Source organism: Enhydra lutris, unplaced genomic scaffold (genome assembly GCF_002288905.1).
Source record: "Enhydra lutris kenyoni isolate GAN:26980312 unplaced genomic scaffold, ASM228890v2 scaffoldscaffold20, whole genome shotgun sequence".
NCBI lineage: Eukaryota > Metazoa > Chordata > Mammalia > Carnivora > Mustelidae > Enhydra > Enhydra lutris.
Window position 1 is genome coordinate 696,511 of NW_019154104.1, and position 18,764 is coordinate 715,274.

At 56.0% G+C, this 18,764-nt stretch overlaps 1 protein-coding gene across 1 annotated transcript in view; it reads left to right on the forward strand.

Moving 5' to 3' along the window:
• Positions 1–18,764, forward strand: part of LOC111148638 (pleckstrin homology, MyTH4 and FERM domain containing H1) — a 39,577-nt gene that overhangs the window by 17,654 nt on the left and 3,159 nt on the right. The window contains exons 6-25 of the mRNA XM_022505389.1: positions 53–813; positions 4,124–4,202; positions 4,839–4,930; positions 6,466–6,616; positions 6,834–6,976; positions 7,830–7,940; positions 8,857–8,943; positions 9,266–9,427; positions 10,333–10,413; positions 10,763–10,945; positions 11,308–11,416; positions 12,202–12,314; positions 12,886–13,062; positions 13,299–13,396; positions 13,888–14,065; positions 14,744–14,899; positions 15,918–16,018; positions 16,792–16,933; positions 18,036–18,178; positions 18,327–18,456. Coding sequence (XP_022361097.1) covers positions 53–813; positions 4,124–4,202; positions 4,839–4,930; positions 6,466–6,616; positions 6,834–6,976; positions 7,830–7,940; positions 8,857–8,943; positions 9,266–9,427; positions 10,333–10,413; positions 10,763–10,945; positions 11,308–11,416; positions 12,202–12,314; positions 12,886–13,062; positions 13,299–13,396; positions 13,888–14,065; positions 14,744–14,899; positions 15,918–16,018; positions 16,792–16,933; positions 18,036–18,178; positions 18,327–18,456 — 3,197 coding nt within the window. The remainder of the gene's footprint in view (positions 1–52; positions 814–4,123; positions 4,203–4,838; positions 4,931–6,465; positions 6,617–6,833; positions 6,977–7,829; positions 7,941–8,856; positions 8,944–9,265; positions 9,428–10,332; positions 10,414–10,762; positions 10,946–11,307; positions 11,417–12,201; positions 12,315–12,885; positions 13,063–13,298; positions 13,397–13,887; positions 14,066–14,743; positions 14,900–15,917; positions 16,019–16,791; positions 16,934–18,035; positions 18,179–18,326; positions 18,457–18,764) is intronic.

Here is an 18,764-nt window from a genome sequence, read left to right on the forward strand (position 1 = left end):
CTCCACCGAATGGAGGGAGCTCTCACTATGCCTGTTTTCCCCCCAACCACAGCTCTTCAGATGGCACCTTCGGGGAAGCTGCTGGTGGCCCCCCAGGAAACCCCAGAGCAGGATTCTGATGCTTCGGGGCCAGGAATGCAGCCGATAGGGCAGGACAGTAGTCCCCAGGCCAAGGGTGCCCTGAAGGCAGCTCTGCCTGTACCTTCCCCAGATGCTCTGCCTAGAAGGGACTCTGGTCCTAAAGCAGGAATTTCCCTGGAGGATTCTAGTTCCATCGTGGTCCATCCTGGGGAAATAGCCGAGGCCAAGACCCTTCCAACTCATCTGGGAAGAGAGAGCTCTCCCCGCCGGCTGTGCATGAAGCCTCGCACCCACAGACATGGTTCGGCCTTCTGGGGGGAGGGCCTGGTCACTGCTCAGGGAGGCACGCTCCCTGGGACAAAGAACTCTGCCAGGGAAGGAAGCCTGGGCTGCAGCCTGACCCTACCAAAGGCGCGGGTCCCCAGCACCCCCCGGGACAGCATCCAGCTGGCCAAGCGGCACCACAGCCAGCCCCAGGTGGGCCCCGGGTGTTTCAACCATGTGGTGAGCATCGAGATTGGGACCCTCTCAGCCCTCCACCCCTCCAGGCTTCCTGAGGCGGAGGCCCGAGCTGAGCTCTGGGAGGAACTGGAGAATATGGAGATGGGGGAGCCACCCCCAGGAGGGAAGAAGGAGGAAAGAGAGAGCCCACAGGCCCCTGGAGCTGAGCTGGAGGAAGTGGATTTGGGCAACACACCCCCCACTCCCCCCCTGCACCGGTTTCCATCCTGGGTAAGAGGCAGTTTGTTTGCGGGGCAGGGGGCAGGGGGCAGAGTGTGAGAGGAGGCGACCAGCCCCGTGGTGACCAGCAGGGGCAGAGCCCGGACTTGGAGTGGTTGCATGCCAGCCACTCTCCTTTCATGAGCACGTGCCCCTACCCAGCTGGGTGCTTGGTGCATGTGTTCTCATCGAATCTCCTGGACTCTCTGCCGTGGTGCAGCACACTGGTGAGGAACCCAGGTCCCGAATCAAACCACTAGGGTTGAACTGCTGACCCTGTGACCCTGAGATGTTACTAACCCTTCGAGCTTCAGTTCCCCATCTGTGACATGGGGATAACAGTACTGTATTGGGTTGCTGTGGGGACGACCGTGCGCGCAGGCCGGGGGCACCCGCAGTCGTGGTTCCCAGAAAGCGCAGCTCTTGTTATCTGGGAGCCTTCGCTTCCTTCTTGTAATATTGGATGAAGGATGTGATGGCCGGTGGCATTGCCTCGGAGTCAGTGATACGGGGTTGGGGACACCGAGGAAGCAAGACTAGCCATGCCTCAGTCTTCGCAGAGCCGAGTGATGGCTACACGAGATCATTCTTTATTCTCTTCATTCCGCTTTTGTGTCTGTTCGGCATTTTCTGTGGTAAACAGTTGAAATGAAATTGGGGGGGTGGGTGGACGTGGATAAGGCTGCCGAGGTCAGTGTGGAGGGTGAGATGAGATTCGGGGTGTGGAGTGTGTAGCTCAGGGCCTGGCACGTGTGCAGGACCCCTTGTCTGTGCGGGCCGTGAGGTGCTGTCCCGTTACCCCCACAGACTTGCTCCCTTGCCCGTGGTCATGGAGCCCCTAGTGAGGAGCCGGGCTTTAAAGGTGGGCCCTGCTGCCTCCAGACCCGGTTCTCACCTTCCAGCTGCACTGCCTCTTGGGGGACATCTGAGAGCAGATGTTCTTTCTTCCTCATGCTCAGACCCCCCGATGCTGCTGTGGTGGGAGACGTCTGAGTGTCTGGCTTCTGGCAGCCTAAGGAGTGGGGATCCTGGGGACCCTACTTAAGGGCGACACTGCCTTTCATTTTCACTGCTGCCCGGAAGACCTGTCTTTCCAGCAGCATCTTGCAGGTGCCGGCCATAAGGGGGCCCGATGGCCAGAGACAGAGCCATGCCTGGGAGCGGGGTCAGGGCGGGGGGCTAGCAGGTCTCCCTGGCCAGTCTTTAGGCCTTAGGCTGCTGCCCTGTCCCTGAAGCTCTGGGGTTGCAGGAGCCACACGAGGCACGGCCTTCCAGAGAGCAAGGATGAGGTGGGGGGCAGCGGGCAGAGAAGGAGCAGAGGGGCAGGCAGGGATGGAGAGGATGCTGGAAAGAAGGGAAGGGCCAGGCCAGGCCGGACCACCGTCAGAGCCTTCCCTCTTCTCTTTCATTGTTGTCTTGTAACTTCAAACGCTCTAGAATCCTAAAGCAGAGGTGAGCGGTGAGGGAGCTTTCCGGTGAGGGATGTGACGGGAGGCCTCAGCAGGTGGTACCAGAGAGAAGCGCTGCTCACTTCTGCCATTGGGCCAGAATGGAGCCGTCCGTCCGTCCACCATGATGGCTCCGAGGGGTTCTTGTGTTCTGCTGAGTGCGGACTGAGGGGTGGGGGAGAGAGACCCAGGGGAAAGGGAGTGAATAAATAGAGAAGATGCTTCTGACAACACTCTCCCCGGGGGACATCAGCTGAGCCATGGGGGTGCAGGTGTGAAGGGGTGTTGGGTTTTTCCACAGGCCCTCCCTGCTCTCAGCTGTGCCGTGGGACCCCACAGCCGTCCATGCCAGCTAAGGAGTTGTCTCCTGTTCACAGTCCTCATTGCAACTGGCCCCTAAAACAACCCCAGTGGGTGCCCACCCTCTCTTCCCTGGTGGGACCCGCTGCGCAGGGACTGTCTGAGGGGGAATCAAGACTGGGAATGGAGAAGAGGGAGGCAGATGCACTGATCTGCTGATTGAGAGCCTCCAGAGCCCTTTTTTGGTTGATGAAATCATCCTCATGAGTTGGGCCGTGGATGATTCTTGTGAACACTCCCACGTCTGTTTTACCTAAATCCTTCGAGCTTCACTTGCATGTCCTCTGGGGGGTTAGAGGCCTGTCCCTGGTTGAATTCCGTGATCAGCACTAGCAGGAATAATCCCCTCCTGGGACCCCCTTCCTCACTGTCCTTCTATCTCTTACCTCCTACTGCTCCGCTCAGCTCAGAGGGGGTCCCACCCAGCCCTCCGTCCCCTAAGTACCCAGAGCTGCTGCTCCCCTCTGGGGGACACCCCAGGAACACCCCGCAGCCCTTCTAGCCCCAGCCCCCAGCCCCGCTGCCTCCCCAAGCCAGCAGGCCTACTTTTCCTAGTCCTTCTGACTCTCCTGTCCCCTGAGGGGGTCTTTGTTTCCCTTTACCTTGAGTGAAGAAAGAGATGGAAAAAGCACAGGCAGGGTCTCCGGGTTGTTTGATCAAAACCATTAGAAAAGCTCCCTAGGGGGCGCCTGGGTGGCTCGGTGGGTGGGTTAAAGCCTCTGCCTTCGGCTGGGGTCAAAACCCAGCCCCACATCGGGTTCTCTGCTCAGCAGGGAGCCTGCTTCCTCCTCTCTCTCTCTCTCTCTCTGCTTGCCTCTCTGCCTACTTGTGATCTCTATCTGTCAAATAAATAAATAAATAAAATCTTTAAAAAAAAAAAAAAGAATGAAAAGCTCCCTGTGGGCCTGCTTCAGACCCAGTAATCCTGAGGGGTAAGGGAGGAGGGGTAAGGGGGAAGACGCGTCCACATGTCTTCTACAGCAGGGTTCAGGGTCCTGAGTGAGCTTAGGTGGTTTTGCAGGTGGGGCCTAACCGTGCACATCACGTTGTTACTGTAGGAAAAAACTGTGTCCCAGTTTCCAAACATGGGCTTACCAAAGGGTCCCTTGCCATGGGGCTCTCTTTTCCTCATTATCAACACCCCAGCTTCAGGGGGTGAGAGCCTGAGACCCAGGGCCTCTAAAATGGGTACGATTCAGAGAAACAGGTCAGTGACCCCCTCCTCTTGAACTTCCTGTGCCAAGAAAAGGGTGGAGGCAAGAGAAGGAATGACTATCTGTTGGATGCCGATTATATCCCAGGTGCCAGATGTTCACTGACAGTTAAGTATTAGCCCCACTTTAGGGCGGAGGAGGAGGAGGCTCAGGTATAATCTGCCTAGGATTACCCCACCAGTAATTGGCCCAGGCCAGATGCGGACCTGCGTCCACAGACCATCCTTTTCCCTCCACACTCAGGAGGGCCTGGGCTGGTCTCCGTGCTGGGCCCTGACCCTCTGGGCCCTTCCATTCCAGGAGAGCCGAATCTACGCGGTGGCCATGGCTGGCATGCGGCTCTCGGATGCATCTCCCAGAATGAATGCCACCTGCTGCGGTGAGTCCCAAGTGCACCGCACATGCTGGGCAGGGTGGGCATGCAGGGGGGAGACTCTCAGCAACACCCAGGGCCAGGGTCTCCCAGCACCCCCACCCCTCCCCCAACAGGTGAGGTTCAGTGAAATCACAGCCCGACTACCTCTGAGGCAAAAGGAAGCTGTACAGGTTTAGCTCTGGGCTTGCGGGGTGGGCATGGGCTTGCGGGGTGGGCATGGCCTTGAACAGGACTGTAGCCAATTACAGAGCTGGAAGGGACCTCGGAGGCGGGGTCCTCCAGCTCAGCCTCCCACCTGCACGGGCTTCCCTTCTGTAGTGAGTGGCCGGTACTGGGGGTGGGAGAGCTCCCTAGTGCCTTGATTTAGATGAACCTCGTGAAGGAACCGCATCCCTACCCTCTGGCTCCTGAGTCAGCCGGCCAGCTACTGAATTCCCCCGCGGCGTGAGCTCCATGGTCTCACAGTTGGTAATGCACCTTCGCAAGAGTAGGACTGAAGGAATCCTGGCCCCATCCTCAGGATAGCTAGCCCACCTGTTTCCTGGGGTGCTCTTTCAAGGAACTCTGCGTGGATCTGCCCAGGTCTCTGTCTGTTATGGCACCTGAGTTAATCTTCTCCCTCTTCCCCACCCCCTCCAGCTTCAAGCCCTCCTGCCCTTGCGTTCCCTGGGCCTTTCTCTGGCCTTGTCTACAAGAATGTTACCGTGCCTGTCTACACTGCCCTGAAGGGGGTAAGAAGTTGCTGTCCGAGGTTGGGGTGTTCCCTCCAGGAGGCCCCTTGTCCACGTAGTGGCTCGAGTGGGGCTCTAGGGTCAGGCTTCTGCACACACAGGACTCCGGGCAGGGAGCTCAGCTACCATATAATGTCATTTTATTTTTAGTATTTATTAGGCTTTTATTATAAAAAGTATAAATTTGAATTTTCAAATTGAAAAATTTGAATCCATACGATCATGGGCAAAGTGAAAAGTTAAATGTTAGACCTACCCCTGCTTCACCTGTCCTCCCCATCTTTTCCCATGTCTGTCCCAGAAGGACGCTGTCCAGAATATTTCATACATGTTCAAACATAATCCCACGTATACTCTCATAATATTTCTGCGTATTTTTGTTTGAATGTAGTTGGTACACAATATTACGTTAGTTTCGTATCTATATTTTTTAGATATAACTGCAACATAATGTTTTCACACATATTTTTGTTTCCTTTTGTTATTGGTTTTTGAGGTCAAAACAGTTAACTTTGTAAAAAGTTTTTTAGAATAATCGAAAAGCCAAAAGTCCCATTTTCTTTCACATTGCTTTTCCCTAATTTCTAACCCCGGGGGCAACTGTCATTCACGGTTTGTGTTTATGCTGTGAGGCTCTCTGTTGCATTTACCAGTGCACTGACAGATACTGTCTGTGTCCCTATCTCTCTCTTGCGCACGCACACACACATGCGTGCACGCACACACCCATGCGTGTGCACACGGCGGGAATCATATCATACTTGCCCTTCCGCCCCTTGCTTGTTAGACGAGCATGAGTCAGATCTCGCGGGTGCACCTCCATGCACAGCTCCGCTTCGTCTTTCAGGGCCCCTCGGTGTGGATGCCCCATGACTACCTTAACCTGCCCTCCGCTGATGGACAGTTTCGGTCACATCTCTGCTTCTCTGCAGTCAGTATAGTGATGAACGTCATTGTGCAGACACATCTCTGTGCACTTAAGTATTAGGCATATGTATTTCCAGAGGACAGAGTTCCGGAGGGGAAATTTATGGGCGAATGATAGGCATATTTTAAATTGTGGCAGGTAGCACCAAATTACCTTTTCAAAGCCTTTATCACGCTACAGAGTATCTTTTCCCCATACTTTCAACAACGTGGAGATAGTCAGTGGCTTCTTGTTTCCTTATCCGCACACGCGTTTAAAGCTCCTATCGCGTGCCTGGCCCGTGGGGCATTCTGGCCTCCTAGTGGCAGGAGGAAGGGTTACAGCTGCCGGTGCTCAACCTAGATGGGGCAGGTCCTTTGGGGACCACAGAGGATGACAGTGTGTGGGAGCAGGAGGCCTAAGGAGAAGCATGGAGGTGAGGACGTGAGAGTAAGGTAGAGATGGGACAGTTGTCTGTCGAGTGCCCCAGCCAGGTGAGGGTACCCATGTGCCCCAGACTGGCCGTGTTGGCCACACTCTGGGTGCTGGGGCTGGGGCTACCGGCGCTGACGGTAAGGGCTGCATCTTGCAAAGTGAGCTGCAGCGGGGGAGGGCGCCTGTCTTGCAGAGAGCCACGCAGATCAGCACCATGCCTTTTGTGGATGAATCCTCTGGGTCCGATGATGACTGCTGCTCTCAGGCCAGTTTCCGAACTTCGGTCCCCTGCTCTGAGTCCAGGAAAACCAGCGGACTGGGCAGCCCCCGGGCCATCAAGAGAGGTACAGAGGAGGGAGCAGGAGGGTGTGGGCAGCAAGCAGCCCCTCACCTCCTTCCATGGACGGGCTCATCCGGGGCCCCCTGCTCGATCCCCACCCATGAGCCTCTGCTGCAGACACAGAGAACCTGGGTCAGGGAGGAAGAAGGCTCCTGCAGCTCTCGGACTGCGTGAGCTGGGGAGATCTGGGGCCCAGACCTTAACTTGTCCTTCCTTGGTAGGTGTCTCCATGTCCTCGCTGAGCTCCGAGGGGGACTACGCCATCCCCCCAGATGCCTACTCACTAGACAGCGACTACTCCGAGCCAGAACACAAACTGCAGCGGACCTCCTCCTATTCTGCCGAGGGGCCGGGCCTGGCCGGGGTGCGCAGGGGGCACGGGTCTCCCTGGGCTGACGCAGGGCATGGGGGGAAGCAGGCCTCCAGCAGAGGCTGCCTACCTGGAGCTCTCAGCCCAAGACGAGGGGTCCTGGGGAAGGGAAAAGGCAGGGGCAGGGGGTTGCAACAAGGGTGAGGCGCTGGGGCTGTAGGCTTGGCGTCATAGACCCTGTGAGAAAGGAGAGGGCACCCAGCGAGCTTCTCGTCGAACCAGGGGCAGCCAGCGGGCTTTCCCACAGCGGCCCACCAGGCCCCAGGCATTTCCGTGTGTTCCAACCCTGGAATGCCAAAAGAGGACATGTAGGAGTTTTTAATTGAGCGCCATGCACCGTGCTCAGTGCTCTTTGTGCCTTGTCTCACGTGTCCTCACCGTCCTCTCAGGACGAGGACCCCATTTTCCAGATAAGAAGCCTGAGGCTCAGAGCCATGCTGCAGACCCACATCCCTCATTCCCCAGCCCTCCGCCCCGGCCTGGCTGATGTGCCCCTTGTTCCCCAGACTTCACCCTCCCTTCCTGCTGCCTACAATGGCCTTGTCATGGCTTTGAAGGGAAGCTGACTTTTCCTTTCGAGGCCAGTTTGGATCTGGCTCTTCGGGAAGCCCTCCCTGGCCAGCCTCTCCCTCATACAGTCCCTGAGGGGGCCACCTGGCTTTATTCTAGTTCTCTCTGAACCCTTAGCAGGGTACGGTGCCCTGAAAATACATCTAGTATGTATTCAAGGAGTTGTCTTTCATTGACAACTCAACTGGGCTATTCTGGTTTGTGGGACATCTACAAACCCCAACTAATTCCCCCTTTCTGTCCACTCCCCCACCCCCGTGCCCTCTCACCCCTGCAGGAGTCCCTGGAGAAGTCGGGTTACCTGCTGAAGATGGGGAGCCGAGTGAAGACATGGAAGAGGCGCTGGTTTGTCCTGAGACAGGGACAGATTATGTACTACAAGTCCCCGGTGAGACCCTCCTCCCCCAGGACAGTGGTCAGAAGGAGCCTGGGCCAAACTCGGGGCTGTGAGGTGGGGGCTAGACGAAGGGTTGGTGGGGCCCACGGCCAGAGGCCAGAGGTCTGGCAGGTGGGTACCTGCGTACCTGGGACTTTGAACCTCACATGGGACAGTGAGGCTGGTCCCTGGTTCTTGGAATGAAGTCAGGCACAGAGCAGTCAAGGCAGTTCTAGATGACCTGGCTCGGTGACTCCTTACTTCAGAAGCTGATTTCTTTTAATGCCTGGTCCCGTAAGAGAATTGTTCCCAAGCTGCCCTCACGTCATCTGGGTTGTTCTAACAGCCCCATCACCTCCTCCACCTCCTTCCTGTACAGTTTGGAACGAGGGAGCCTTCGATGTTGAGATCTAGTTTGACAGGATCTCTTTGGGGAACCAACATGAATGTTTTACAGAAAGCAAAAAGGCCACATCTCTTGTGCAACTCCAGCCAATGCCCGTGGTTGTTGAGGATCCTGGGCCCGTGTCCCTCAGTGAGCGGGCACGCTCTGAACAGTGAGGTGTGCGGGCACACAGGGAAGGGGAGTGGTGATGTGTCTGCCACTTATTTGCCACACTTGGTATAGAGAATGTAGTAGAAAGAATTTAAAGGCTTTAAAGCTCAGTAATAACATGGTGGCTTCTGACCCAATTTTAAAGGCTCAATCTATCCTTTTTGAGGTCTGGGTCAGATGGGCCCCTGTGTCTTTAATCATTGTTCCACTTAGCTAGAACCGGGATGCAGAACAAGTTACCATCCTACCATAGCCCAGGAAGGCTTGGGAATCACTTTCTTCGTTGACTTTGACCTGGAGTAAGACCTAAGGGAGAAGGATGTGCTCTGGGAAGGCTCCTAACTGTGTTCCTCCCCATTCCTGTCTTTACAGAGCGATGTCATCCGAAAACCACAGGGTCAAGTGGAACTGAATTCCCGTTGCCAGATTGTTCGAGGGGAGGGTGCACAGACATTCCAGGTGGGCAGGCGGCTTAGACGAAGGGGTGTGGGTTCAGATAGGACTAGGGTGGAAACAAAGCTGGGGCAAAATGAACATGTGTGAGAGACATCACATCCACATTTGGATGTGACCCTCGTTTGTGAGTACTGGGAGAGAAGAGGAGACCAAATGTGCGAGACAGAGTTAAGGTAGCAGAGACGAGGCGAAGAGAACAAGGGAAAGAAGGGAGGGGGTCCAGAGTGGGAAGAAGGAAGGCCCAGTGGGTTCAGGGATCTGTGCCACCTCCCTGGCATGCCATCCCGCCATCTCCCCACCCCTGTCCCCAACCCTTTCTCCCCAGCTTATCTCTGAGAAGAAGACCTATTACCTGACGGCGGACTCACCAGCTCTGCTGGAGGAATGGATCCGCGCGCTGCAGAGCCTGCTGAAGGTGCAGGCCGTGGGGCCTCCAGCCTTGCCTCGGGGTGGCTCCAAGCCCACTGTGAAGGGCTGGCTGACCAAGGTAGGGGCGGAGTTGGTGGGGCGGAGAGGCAGGGGGGCCAGGCGCCCGAGCACAGCCCTCCTTGCCGCCCCTCTGCAGGACTTGGCTCACTGGGATTAGCGGGTGGGCCCCAGACACGGTCTGACTGCTCAGTGTCTGTGAGTGAACACTGAGATCAGGGCTGTGAGCACCACAGCTGTTGTCAAGATAGGAGGACCTAGTTTGAGGTCATTAGGGGTTGCTGCCCACCCCCACCTGCGCCCGCCATGCCTCAGTATGAATAGTGGAAGCTGTGAGGCAGGTGAGGTAGGTGTGCACACCCATCGAGGTCCGATCCCAGGCCTGCCCTAGAGGTGTTTGAGTTAGGACTCTTCTGGCTAGAAGGAGCAGAAAAGTACTTGTTAACCTCAGAAAATGGAAGTTAACGAGGAAGAACATGAACTAGGCCAGAACGCCACGAGAAGGCAAAGCCACGTGTGAGTGAGCTCGGTGCTCTTGGCTCGCTTTCTGCCTTGGCATTCCATCTGTGCTCGGGTCAGTCTCCTCCGCCTGCCGTACTCCTGCTGTGCCCTCGTGATTTACGTTTGCCGGGGGCTTTACCTGCCAGCCATGGCCCTGCCTTCCCTCTCAGCATTCTTACGGCTGTGTCCGTATTCCTGGGACAGGACATTGGATTGGCCTGGTTAGTCTTTTAATGGCGTGTGGTGCCAGGATGGATGGATGGATGTCACAGGGTACACACCATGGCCCTCTCCATGTGAAAAGGCCAGTCCTGTTAGTAGGGAGTCTGGGTGGCATCTCCACTAAGGACCAGAGTTAGACCAGAGATTTTGAGATCTTCCTTCCTCTGGCTTCTCTTTGGCAGACCTGGATTTACTTCTGGGTTTACCTGGTTCTAATCACACAGTCTTAATTTCTTCTTATAGGTAAAACATGGCCATTCCAAGCTGGTCTGGTGTGCTCTTGTTGGAAGAACCTTCTACTACTATCGAAGTCATGAGGACAAGGTACTTCCTGGCTTCCTGACAGCACCCACTCTCTGCTTTCCCCAGACCACATTCCTGTGGCTCCGTGTCCTGATGGAAAGGCCCCAGCTTTTCTGTCACACCACATAAGTACAAAGCTGGCTGGATCCCTCTCACCTGTGGCCAGTGTGTACGGCCCACAGATTCTACCCATGGGGTCTGTCTGTGCTTTTCCTGGCAAGCCTCAGCCAGGGAACTGTAGTTAACCCCCCTCATTCTGGGACCCAGCCACATCCATGACTCCCAGCCCAGCAGAGCCTGAGGGTTCAGAGAGAGGAGACTGCCCGGCTCCCTGCTGGCTCTCCCATTCATGGAAGGCTCCTGTCCACAGCGACCCCTGGGCCATTTGCCTGTGCGGGACGCGCGCATCGAGGAAGTTGATCGATCCTGTGACTCCGATGAGGACTATGAGGCTGGAGGAAGCAGGCGGTTGCTCTCCTCCCACTGCACCCTGGTGATCCATCCCCCAGAGCACAGCCCCACCTACCTCCTCATTGGCACCAAGCATGAAAAGGTAAGGGAGGGGGTTGAGCCTCTGCCGCCAAGCTCCGGCCTGTGATTCTCATCTTCCCTTCTTTCTTTCCCAGCCTCCTCAGATTCAAGTTTCTTTCCTTCCTGGACATTTTGGCAACTAGCATTCCCTGATTGGGATCCTTCCTTATAGCGAATTCCCTCCCAGTGACCACCATCTCTCCACTGGGACCATGAGATAGCACCTTAAGCTTAGAAACTTGGGTTCATGTTCACCTGATCCCAAGTCTTTCAGAGACTGGTGGCCTTGACTTGTGCCAGCCAGACTAGCCCAACCTCACCCTGGGGTTGGCCCCTTCAAGAGAACTGTGGACCCTTGCCTCCATTCTTCCACTCCCTTTCTAGGACACGTGGCTGTACCACCTCACAGTGGCTGCAGGGGGCAGCAGTGCCACAGTTGGCACTGCCTATGAGCAACTCATTGGAAAACTGATGGACGAGGAGGGAGACCCAGGTAAGGCAGGGTGGCCATCCTGCGTGGGCTGGAGGGTGGTGGCTGGGTAGTGGTTGGTCAGAAACACACAGAAAGCATTTCTGTACCCCGAAGCTGTTTTAAAACCATCTAAGCCACAGAAGGACATTCCCATCCAAGCTCCAGAGCCCCTGTTTCTGGTGAAGATACTGGGGTTACCCCACTGTGTCCAGGGGAGTTGATTTGGGGGCAGACTTCCCAGTGACCCGGGTCAGTGTTTTACTTTCCTCACCGTGGCTTTGCCGGCTGAGCTGAGGGTCGAGGAAAGAAGGTAGCTGGTGAATCGTTACAGTTTGTTAATCTATGAATGAAGCCTGCACTGGGATTAGACGAACCCAAGCCTGGGTGTTCCGAGGTCTTTGTTTCACTCCTGGTTCTCAGGACCCTGAGGAATTAACGGCACCCACCACACACCCCTTCCCTGCTCCTCCGAGGCCTGTTGCCTTCAGGCTGAGGTGTGCTCTCCATCCTGACCCGGCCCTGCAGGGAGGGGCCTCCCCTGCACACACATGCTTGCATTCCTGTACCCAGGCCTGTCGCTGCCCTGGGAGTGAAGCAGTAGCCACCTTTCTGGGAGCTGTGCTCATGCTGGACACAGTGCCCAGCTGTGTGGCCCACACCCTGGGGCTCTGACCCCAGCACAACACGTGCATCCGGACAGTCTGTCCTGGTCTTCCTCGAAGATCCGGGGGCTGGGGGTGGGGGTGCGGGTCCAGTTCCCGCCCCAACTGTAACTGCTGCTCCTCTTGGTGCTGTGCTTTGGGCAGACTCCCCTCTCTGGAGGCACCCCATGCTGTGTTACAGCAAGGACGGGCTGTACACCTCCCTCACCACCCTGCCCTCCGAGGCCCTACAGACGGAGGCGCTCAAGCTCTTCAAGGTAACCTGGGAACGGAGCGCAGGCCCACCAGCAGGCGGCGCCCTCGCCGCGGGCCTAGGCTCTCCCCGGAGCAGTTTGCCCACCACGGGATCCTGGGGTGGAAACTGTGGAGTTAGGGGGAGCTCACAGAGGGCTCTGAGCGGAAGGGCCCTCGCGGAAGGGTCGTCACCACAGGCTTAGGGCGCGGAAGCATTCACAGCTTTCTGGGGACCAGCCAGTGAGACTCCCTGTTCAGGAACTCTCCTCCTCCTGGAATAAAGGGCAGGAAAGGCCAGGTTTAGGTTGCTTCCAAACCTGAGAGATCCTGACCCATTTTAGAATGTTCTTTGTGTCTGTCTGAATATTCTCTTAAAAAAATGGATGTCTTGCTTATGTAATGGACACATTTAAAGAAGGAATGCTGCCATCCCAGAGTAACCAAGAAGCACGCAGAGCCGCCCTCAGGCAGGGGCAGTGCTCCCTCTTCAGAAGGGCTGCCCGTTGTGGGGATGGCCCTGTGTGCCCACTGTCACCAAGGATACTAACCCAGGGGTTGTGGGGCTGCCCGTGCCCACCGTCATCTTCCCGCCAGTCCTGCCAGCTCTTCATCAACGTGCCCGTGGAGGCAGCCTCGGTGGACTACCACGTGTCGCTGGCGCAGACAGCCCTGCAGGTCTGCCTGGCTCACCCCGAGCTGCAGAGCGAGATCTACTGCCAGCTCATGAAGCAGACCAGTGGCCGCCCGCCTCAGAAGTGCTCCCTCATTCAGGTGAGCGGGGCCGGGCCCGGAACCCTTGGGGGGTGGGAGGAGGGGGTGGAAGCCTGTGGGCTGCCTCCGTATGGCTGGGCTGGTCAGATCTTGTGATGGCTGCTCTGGACGGGGCCTGACCAGGTTGGCCATGCTGGTGGCCACACCGGGTTGGGGGAGCCCTGGTTTGGAGAGTGCTGAGGGCTCAGTAGCTCAGAGCCGCGTGGGCCCCGTCCCATGCTGCCTGTGCCCTGCAGTGCTGGCAGCTCCTGGCTCTGTGCGCCCCACTCTTCCTGCCTCAGCACCACTTCCTCTGGTACGTCAAACAGCAGCTCCAGCGCCACGCGGACCCCCGGTGAGTGAGCGTCGTTTCCCGCACAGCTCCAGCCCCGCCGACCACGTGTGGGGATCCTGGGGAAGCGGGCAGGCTGTGGGGGACTGGGGGGAACCAGACCACTCTGCCCCTGAGGTTTGCATGGTGATCACGGAGACTTCACTTGGCACTGTGTACACGAGTGGGCACACGGAGGTCTGTGCAAGCCTGGGCTGCTCTACATCCCAGTCTCTGTATGTGTGCATACTTTTTGGGTGTCCCCAGATCATCCCCACATTTTCATGGTCTGTGTCCCCGTTCTTCTGGCTTCTGGAGACAGTATCTGTGCGAGCCACCTGTAGCAGATAGACCCTGAATGATGGATGAACACCACAGACCAGAGCGTTCTGGGCTTTTCTCACCGCCAGTCCCGCTGCAGATGGGGTCTTGGCCTGGTCATAGTCGGCAGCCAGGGAATCAAGTTAGCAGGGATGAGTGGATTCCCTGGGATTGCTTTCTTCCCGTCTCTTTAGAAATGAAACTGGCCAGTATGCCACCTACTGCCAGCGGGCCGTGGAGCGGACGCTTCAGACTGGAGAGCGGGAGGCCCGGCCGTCCCGCATGGAAGTCGTGTCCATCCTGCTACGCAACCCCTTCCACCACTCCTCACCCTTCAGCATCCCCGTGCATTTCACCAATGGGACTTACCAGGTGAGGAGGCTACGCGGGCTCCCTCTCTTCCGTCCTCTCCTATCCCTCGCCCACGAACACCCTCAGGCCAGGGGGCTGCTAAAGCTCCTTAGACTTGGCGATTTTTTTTTTTTAAGATTTTATTTATTTATTTTGGGGGAGCACAGAAGGAGAGTGAGAGGGAGAAGCAGGGAGCCCACTGTGGGACTCTATCCCAGGACCCCAGGATCATGACCACTGAGCCACCCAGGCGCCCTTGGCCGATTCTGAGCAGGCAGACCAGCAGAGGGTGGCCTTGGGATTTGGAGGTGGGTGGGACCGTGAGCGCCAGAGTGCAGGGAGAGAGGAGCTTGCATTGCGAAACTACCTCACTGTTTGGCCCTTGGAAGTCGATCTTTTGAAGCCCCTGCAAGGACAGGAAGCTGAGACGCTGACCGAGAGGGTGGCATGATAAAACACCTCCGAAAGTGTGGTGGCAGAGGGCCAGCAGAGCCGCTGACTCCAGCTTACTGCGGGCGGGCTTGTCCCCAAAGCACATGCCCCTCTGCATGGGACCACGGAAACCAGCTTCCTTCGGCTTTTGCATTTTCCCTTGCTCCTTGCAGCCAAGACTTTCCACCTTCCAGACTCATAGCCCTCCACTAGCCCTCACGAGCTCCTCGGGAAGTTTCCACTGGGACTGACCCCTCTCCCACGCAGGTGGTCGGTTTTGACGGCTCCTCCACGGTTGATGAGTTCCTCCAGCGTCTGAACCAAGAGACGGGCATGAGGAAGTCCTCCCACTCTGGCTTTGCCCTCTTCACAGACGATCCTTCAGGCAGGGACCTGGAACACTGCCTGCATGGGAGCATCAAGGTGATAGGCTCCCCACTGAGCCAGCTGAGCCCCTCCTGGGATCCCTCTGGGCCTTGGGGTTTGGACGGTGGGGAAAGAGCCCCTCTGGCGGGTGCCTTCCTGCTGCACAGTCTGTTAGGTTGGGAGCCCAAGGTGCTCCCTCTGGCCAGCATTCTGTGGCATGCTAAAACCTACCTTTACAGGCAGAGAAAAGTTGTTTTTGCCCTTGTCCCTGGAGAGAACATCTCCATATGTTCTCTCCCCCCGCCCTTGAGGGGCTGTGCTGTATCCTGGGGAAAAGGTGCTTCTTGGCTTGGTATAGGAAGAACAGGGAGGCACTTGTCCCTGTGCACACGCAGAGGTAGATGATCATCCCCCTGGGTCCCCAGCTGTGTGTTGCGCAGTGCAGCTCATTCTTGCCCTGTCAGGGCCTCTGCTACACTTACAGGCTCGACCACATTTGAAGCAGGTAGATCTATGTGGCACGTCTACAAGTAAAAGGCCCTTGAATGGGATTTCCACCTATCTTGTCTTGTGGTCTGGGAGTAGCGCCATGGGGGATGTTAAGTGTTTGTGGGAATGTGCTGTAGCATTGATGAGTTTGAGGGTTTTGGTTCCAAGTCCGCTTTTTTTAAGGCGACAGGACAAAGGCTCTTATAATCCTTTCCTGTTGCCTGGAAATCCTGCGCACATGTCCCCTTTGTAAATGTCTGGGTGTCTGTAAGGCTCGGTTACACAGTAGGCCTCTGAGGGTACTTGTTGAAAACAACAGTGGTTGGGGGAAGGGAAATGGAGCTGGTAATAGGAGGCCACGGTTTTTGACAGAGGGCTGCCTGGCCTCTGGGGAGGCCCCCTTAGGTGTCAAGGCCAGTGGGGGGCAGCATCCCACACTCTGCTGCTCACGCCACGCCCCGGGCTCTACCGCTCTGTCTGGGGGGAGGTTGTAAGACACCTCTAGTCCCAGGTGCCTGAAGCCTGTACCCAATGGGACCTGCTCCCGTCAGGGCCTCTTCTGACTGTCCTTTCCCGCCTGTTTTAGATCTGTGATGCCATCTCCAAGTGGGAGCAAGCCGTGAAGGAGTTGCACTCTGGCAAGGCTGAGGGTGGCACACGTGTCGTGAAGCTGATGTACAAGAACAGGTCTCGAGTGTTGCCTGGGGGTGGGGGAGGAGGGCACTCATCACGGCCACCGGCTGGCCTGTGCTGGACAGACAGCATGCCCACAGACAGCACTGTGTTGTGGACACTAGTTGGTGGCCCAGGCTGGCTCTGGTGATCCTCGGTGAGACCCTGGGCAGTTCAGGCTCTCGGTCCCTGTCCTGCATGTATTTGCGCACACGTGTGCACACACACACCCACACTACACCACACCTCCCCCCTCCCACCCCTGGCAAGAAAATAGACCAACCTTGTGGGATGGCTGCAAGGGTTCCATTAGAAGAGTGAAATTTCTCATGAGCACTAGATATTTAAGGCTCAAGAATAAATAGCTCCTGTAACAATTCCAGCAAATATAGAAGTAGATACCATGATTTTGTGTCCATTTGGATAAGAAAATCCCATCCCAGATCTGTCTGCTGGCACATGATTTCCATTATTCTCTTGGAATCTTCAACTCCTCCAGTTCCCCCGAGAAGCTGTGATTCTGGGGAGCAGATTCCGCTGAGCAAATCCAGTAGGGGAGGGGTGTAGTTAGGTATGGCCCGGGCCACTGTTGGCATGAGACCTCATGGCCCCGTTATCTGCCCTGTGTTGTGCTTAAATTTTTCTGGAGGCAGTAGAAAAAGAGTCTCACAGATGGTGTAAAAAAAGTCATTTCTTTCTTTGGAAATCAAGTAAACAGATGCCAAGATGACCTCATCCATTCGGGATCCCAGCTGAGTCCTGGCTGCTTCTCACTGTCTTCCCTGTAGGCTGTACTTTCGGAGTCAAGTCAAAGGGGAGACAGAGCGGGAGCGGCTGCTGCTCGCCTCCCAGACCAGTGGGGAGATCGTGGCAGGGAGGTTTCCTGTCAACAAGGAGCTGGCGCTTGAGATGGCTGCCCTAATGGCCCAGGTAAGGTTCTGTGCAGGAATTGGGAGGATCAGGGAACCATCTTTGGACTCACAGGGGGCCCATAGCACGCAGCCAGAAACCGGAGACTGCGGACCCTGCTGTCTCTGGCAATGGAGGGAAGCTGACTCCTTACCGTCAGAGCCCTTTACTGCAAATACACATGACATGCAGAATTCTGGACGTGGAACCCAGAGCAGAGCCCTGCCTTTGAGAGCTGGCCACCTTCCCGCCATGAGATCTTGGCCAAGTCACTGCAGTGGTCTATGCTTTCGTTTCCTTCTCTGTATAGTGGAAACAAAAATGCCTCCCTGCCTGCCCCCCACAGGGTTGTACTAAGTGTGCTACTGAAATGATGTATGTCACATAATGGATGTGCTGAGATTTGTACTTATAACTGTAAAACGTTGTAAATAGAATCAGGAAGGGGAAGGTGCATTCAGACTTCGACTCTTTTCCCTGTTACCTTTAAGAGGCTGTCTTGCCAAAGGTATCTGGGATGCCCTCATGGTTCTTATGAGAAAGGGTCTGACTCTGCATGCTGGAGAGGAAAGGGAAATAATAAACATTTACTGAATGCTCTGTAGAGGGTCCACTGTTGAGTATGTCATGTGTATTATCTCAGTTCTTATCCCCATGTAACAGATGAGGAAATTTAAGTACTTGCTCAGGTTTACAAGGCCAGCAGATGGCAGAACAGGAACCTGAGCCAGGTCTGTGATTCCGAAGGCCACGTTTGGAACACTGCAGTACGCTAGGATCTGTAGCATCTTCAGTCCTGGATCTCAGATGTTTGGATTAGAAGCCAGAAGATCCGTAGTTCTCCCTTGTCTGCCACTAATTAACTGAGTCTTTGGATAAGGCACTTAACCTCCATTGCAGAAGGAAAGTGAATATAAATAATCATCGAGGGCCATAAGGTGGTTTCTCTAGGGTCCGTGAACCGTGAGATGAAGGGTCTGTTCATGAGAAGTGTTTTCGCATCCATCCACACCCTATCAATGAAGTAATGAAGTGATGGTTGATTTCACCTCCCCAGCAGCCCCGGCCCCACCCCATCCACTTCCAGATTCTTGACTGCTCCCTCCGTGTGCTTCCAACACAGGTAGAATATGGGGACTTAGAGAGGCCCAGCCCACCAGGCCCTGGGAGCCCTCCCCCTGCCAAGGTTCAGCATCATCTCCAGCAGGTCCTAGACAGGTTCTACCCGAGGCGCTACAGACACGGGGCACCCCCTGAACAGCTGAGGTAGGCTGGCCAGATCTTGGAGGGAGTTGCTGTGGGGAGGCAGTTGCTGTGGGGAGGCAGGGGCTGTAGGGTGGGGGAAGGCCTCAGAGCTGCAGTGGAAACCTGTTGGCCCTTCACTGGCCCATTTCTCTCCATCCATCCAAACCAGGCACCTGGCAGATCTGCTGACCACAAAGTGGGCAGCCCTGCAGGGCTGCTCCCCTCCTGAGTGCATTCGCATCTACCTGACGGTGGCCCGGAAATGGCCTTTCTTTGGTGCTAAGCTCTTTGCTGCTCAGGTAAGTGCGGTGGTTTTCAGGGACCACACCCTCAGCAATGTGCCCTACATTTCTCCTCACCCTACTGTCCCTATCTGATCCCCTTTGAGCCAGTCCAGTCTGCAGGGCCTGCCTGCACAATAGCAACCAGCAGAGGGCGCTATTTCTCCACCCATTTCTGGCCTCTCCGTTTTCCATGGTCCAGAGCAGAATTGTGGTCACTGCTTTTGGGCCCGGATGATTTCTGGGTGACCTTCATCTTTTCTTCTTCTTCTTCTCCTTCTTCTTCTCCTTCTTCTTCTCCTTCTTCTTCTCCTTCTTCTTCTCCT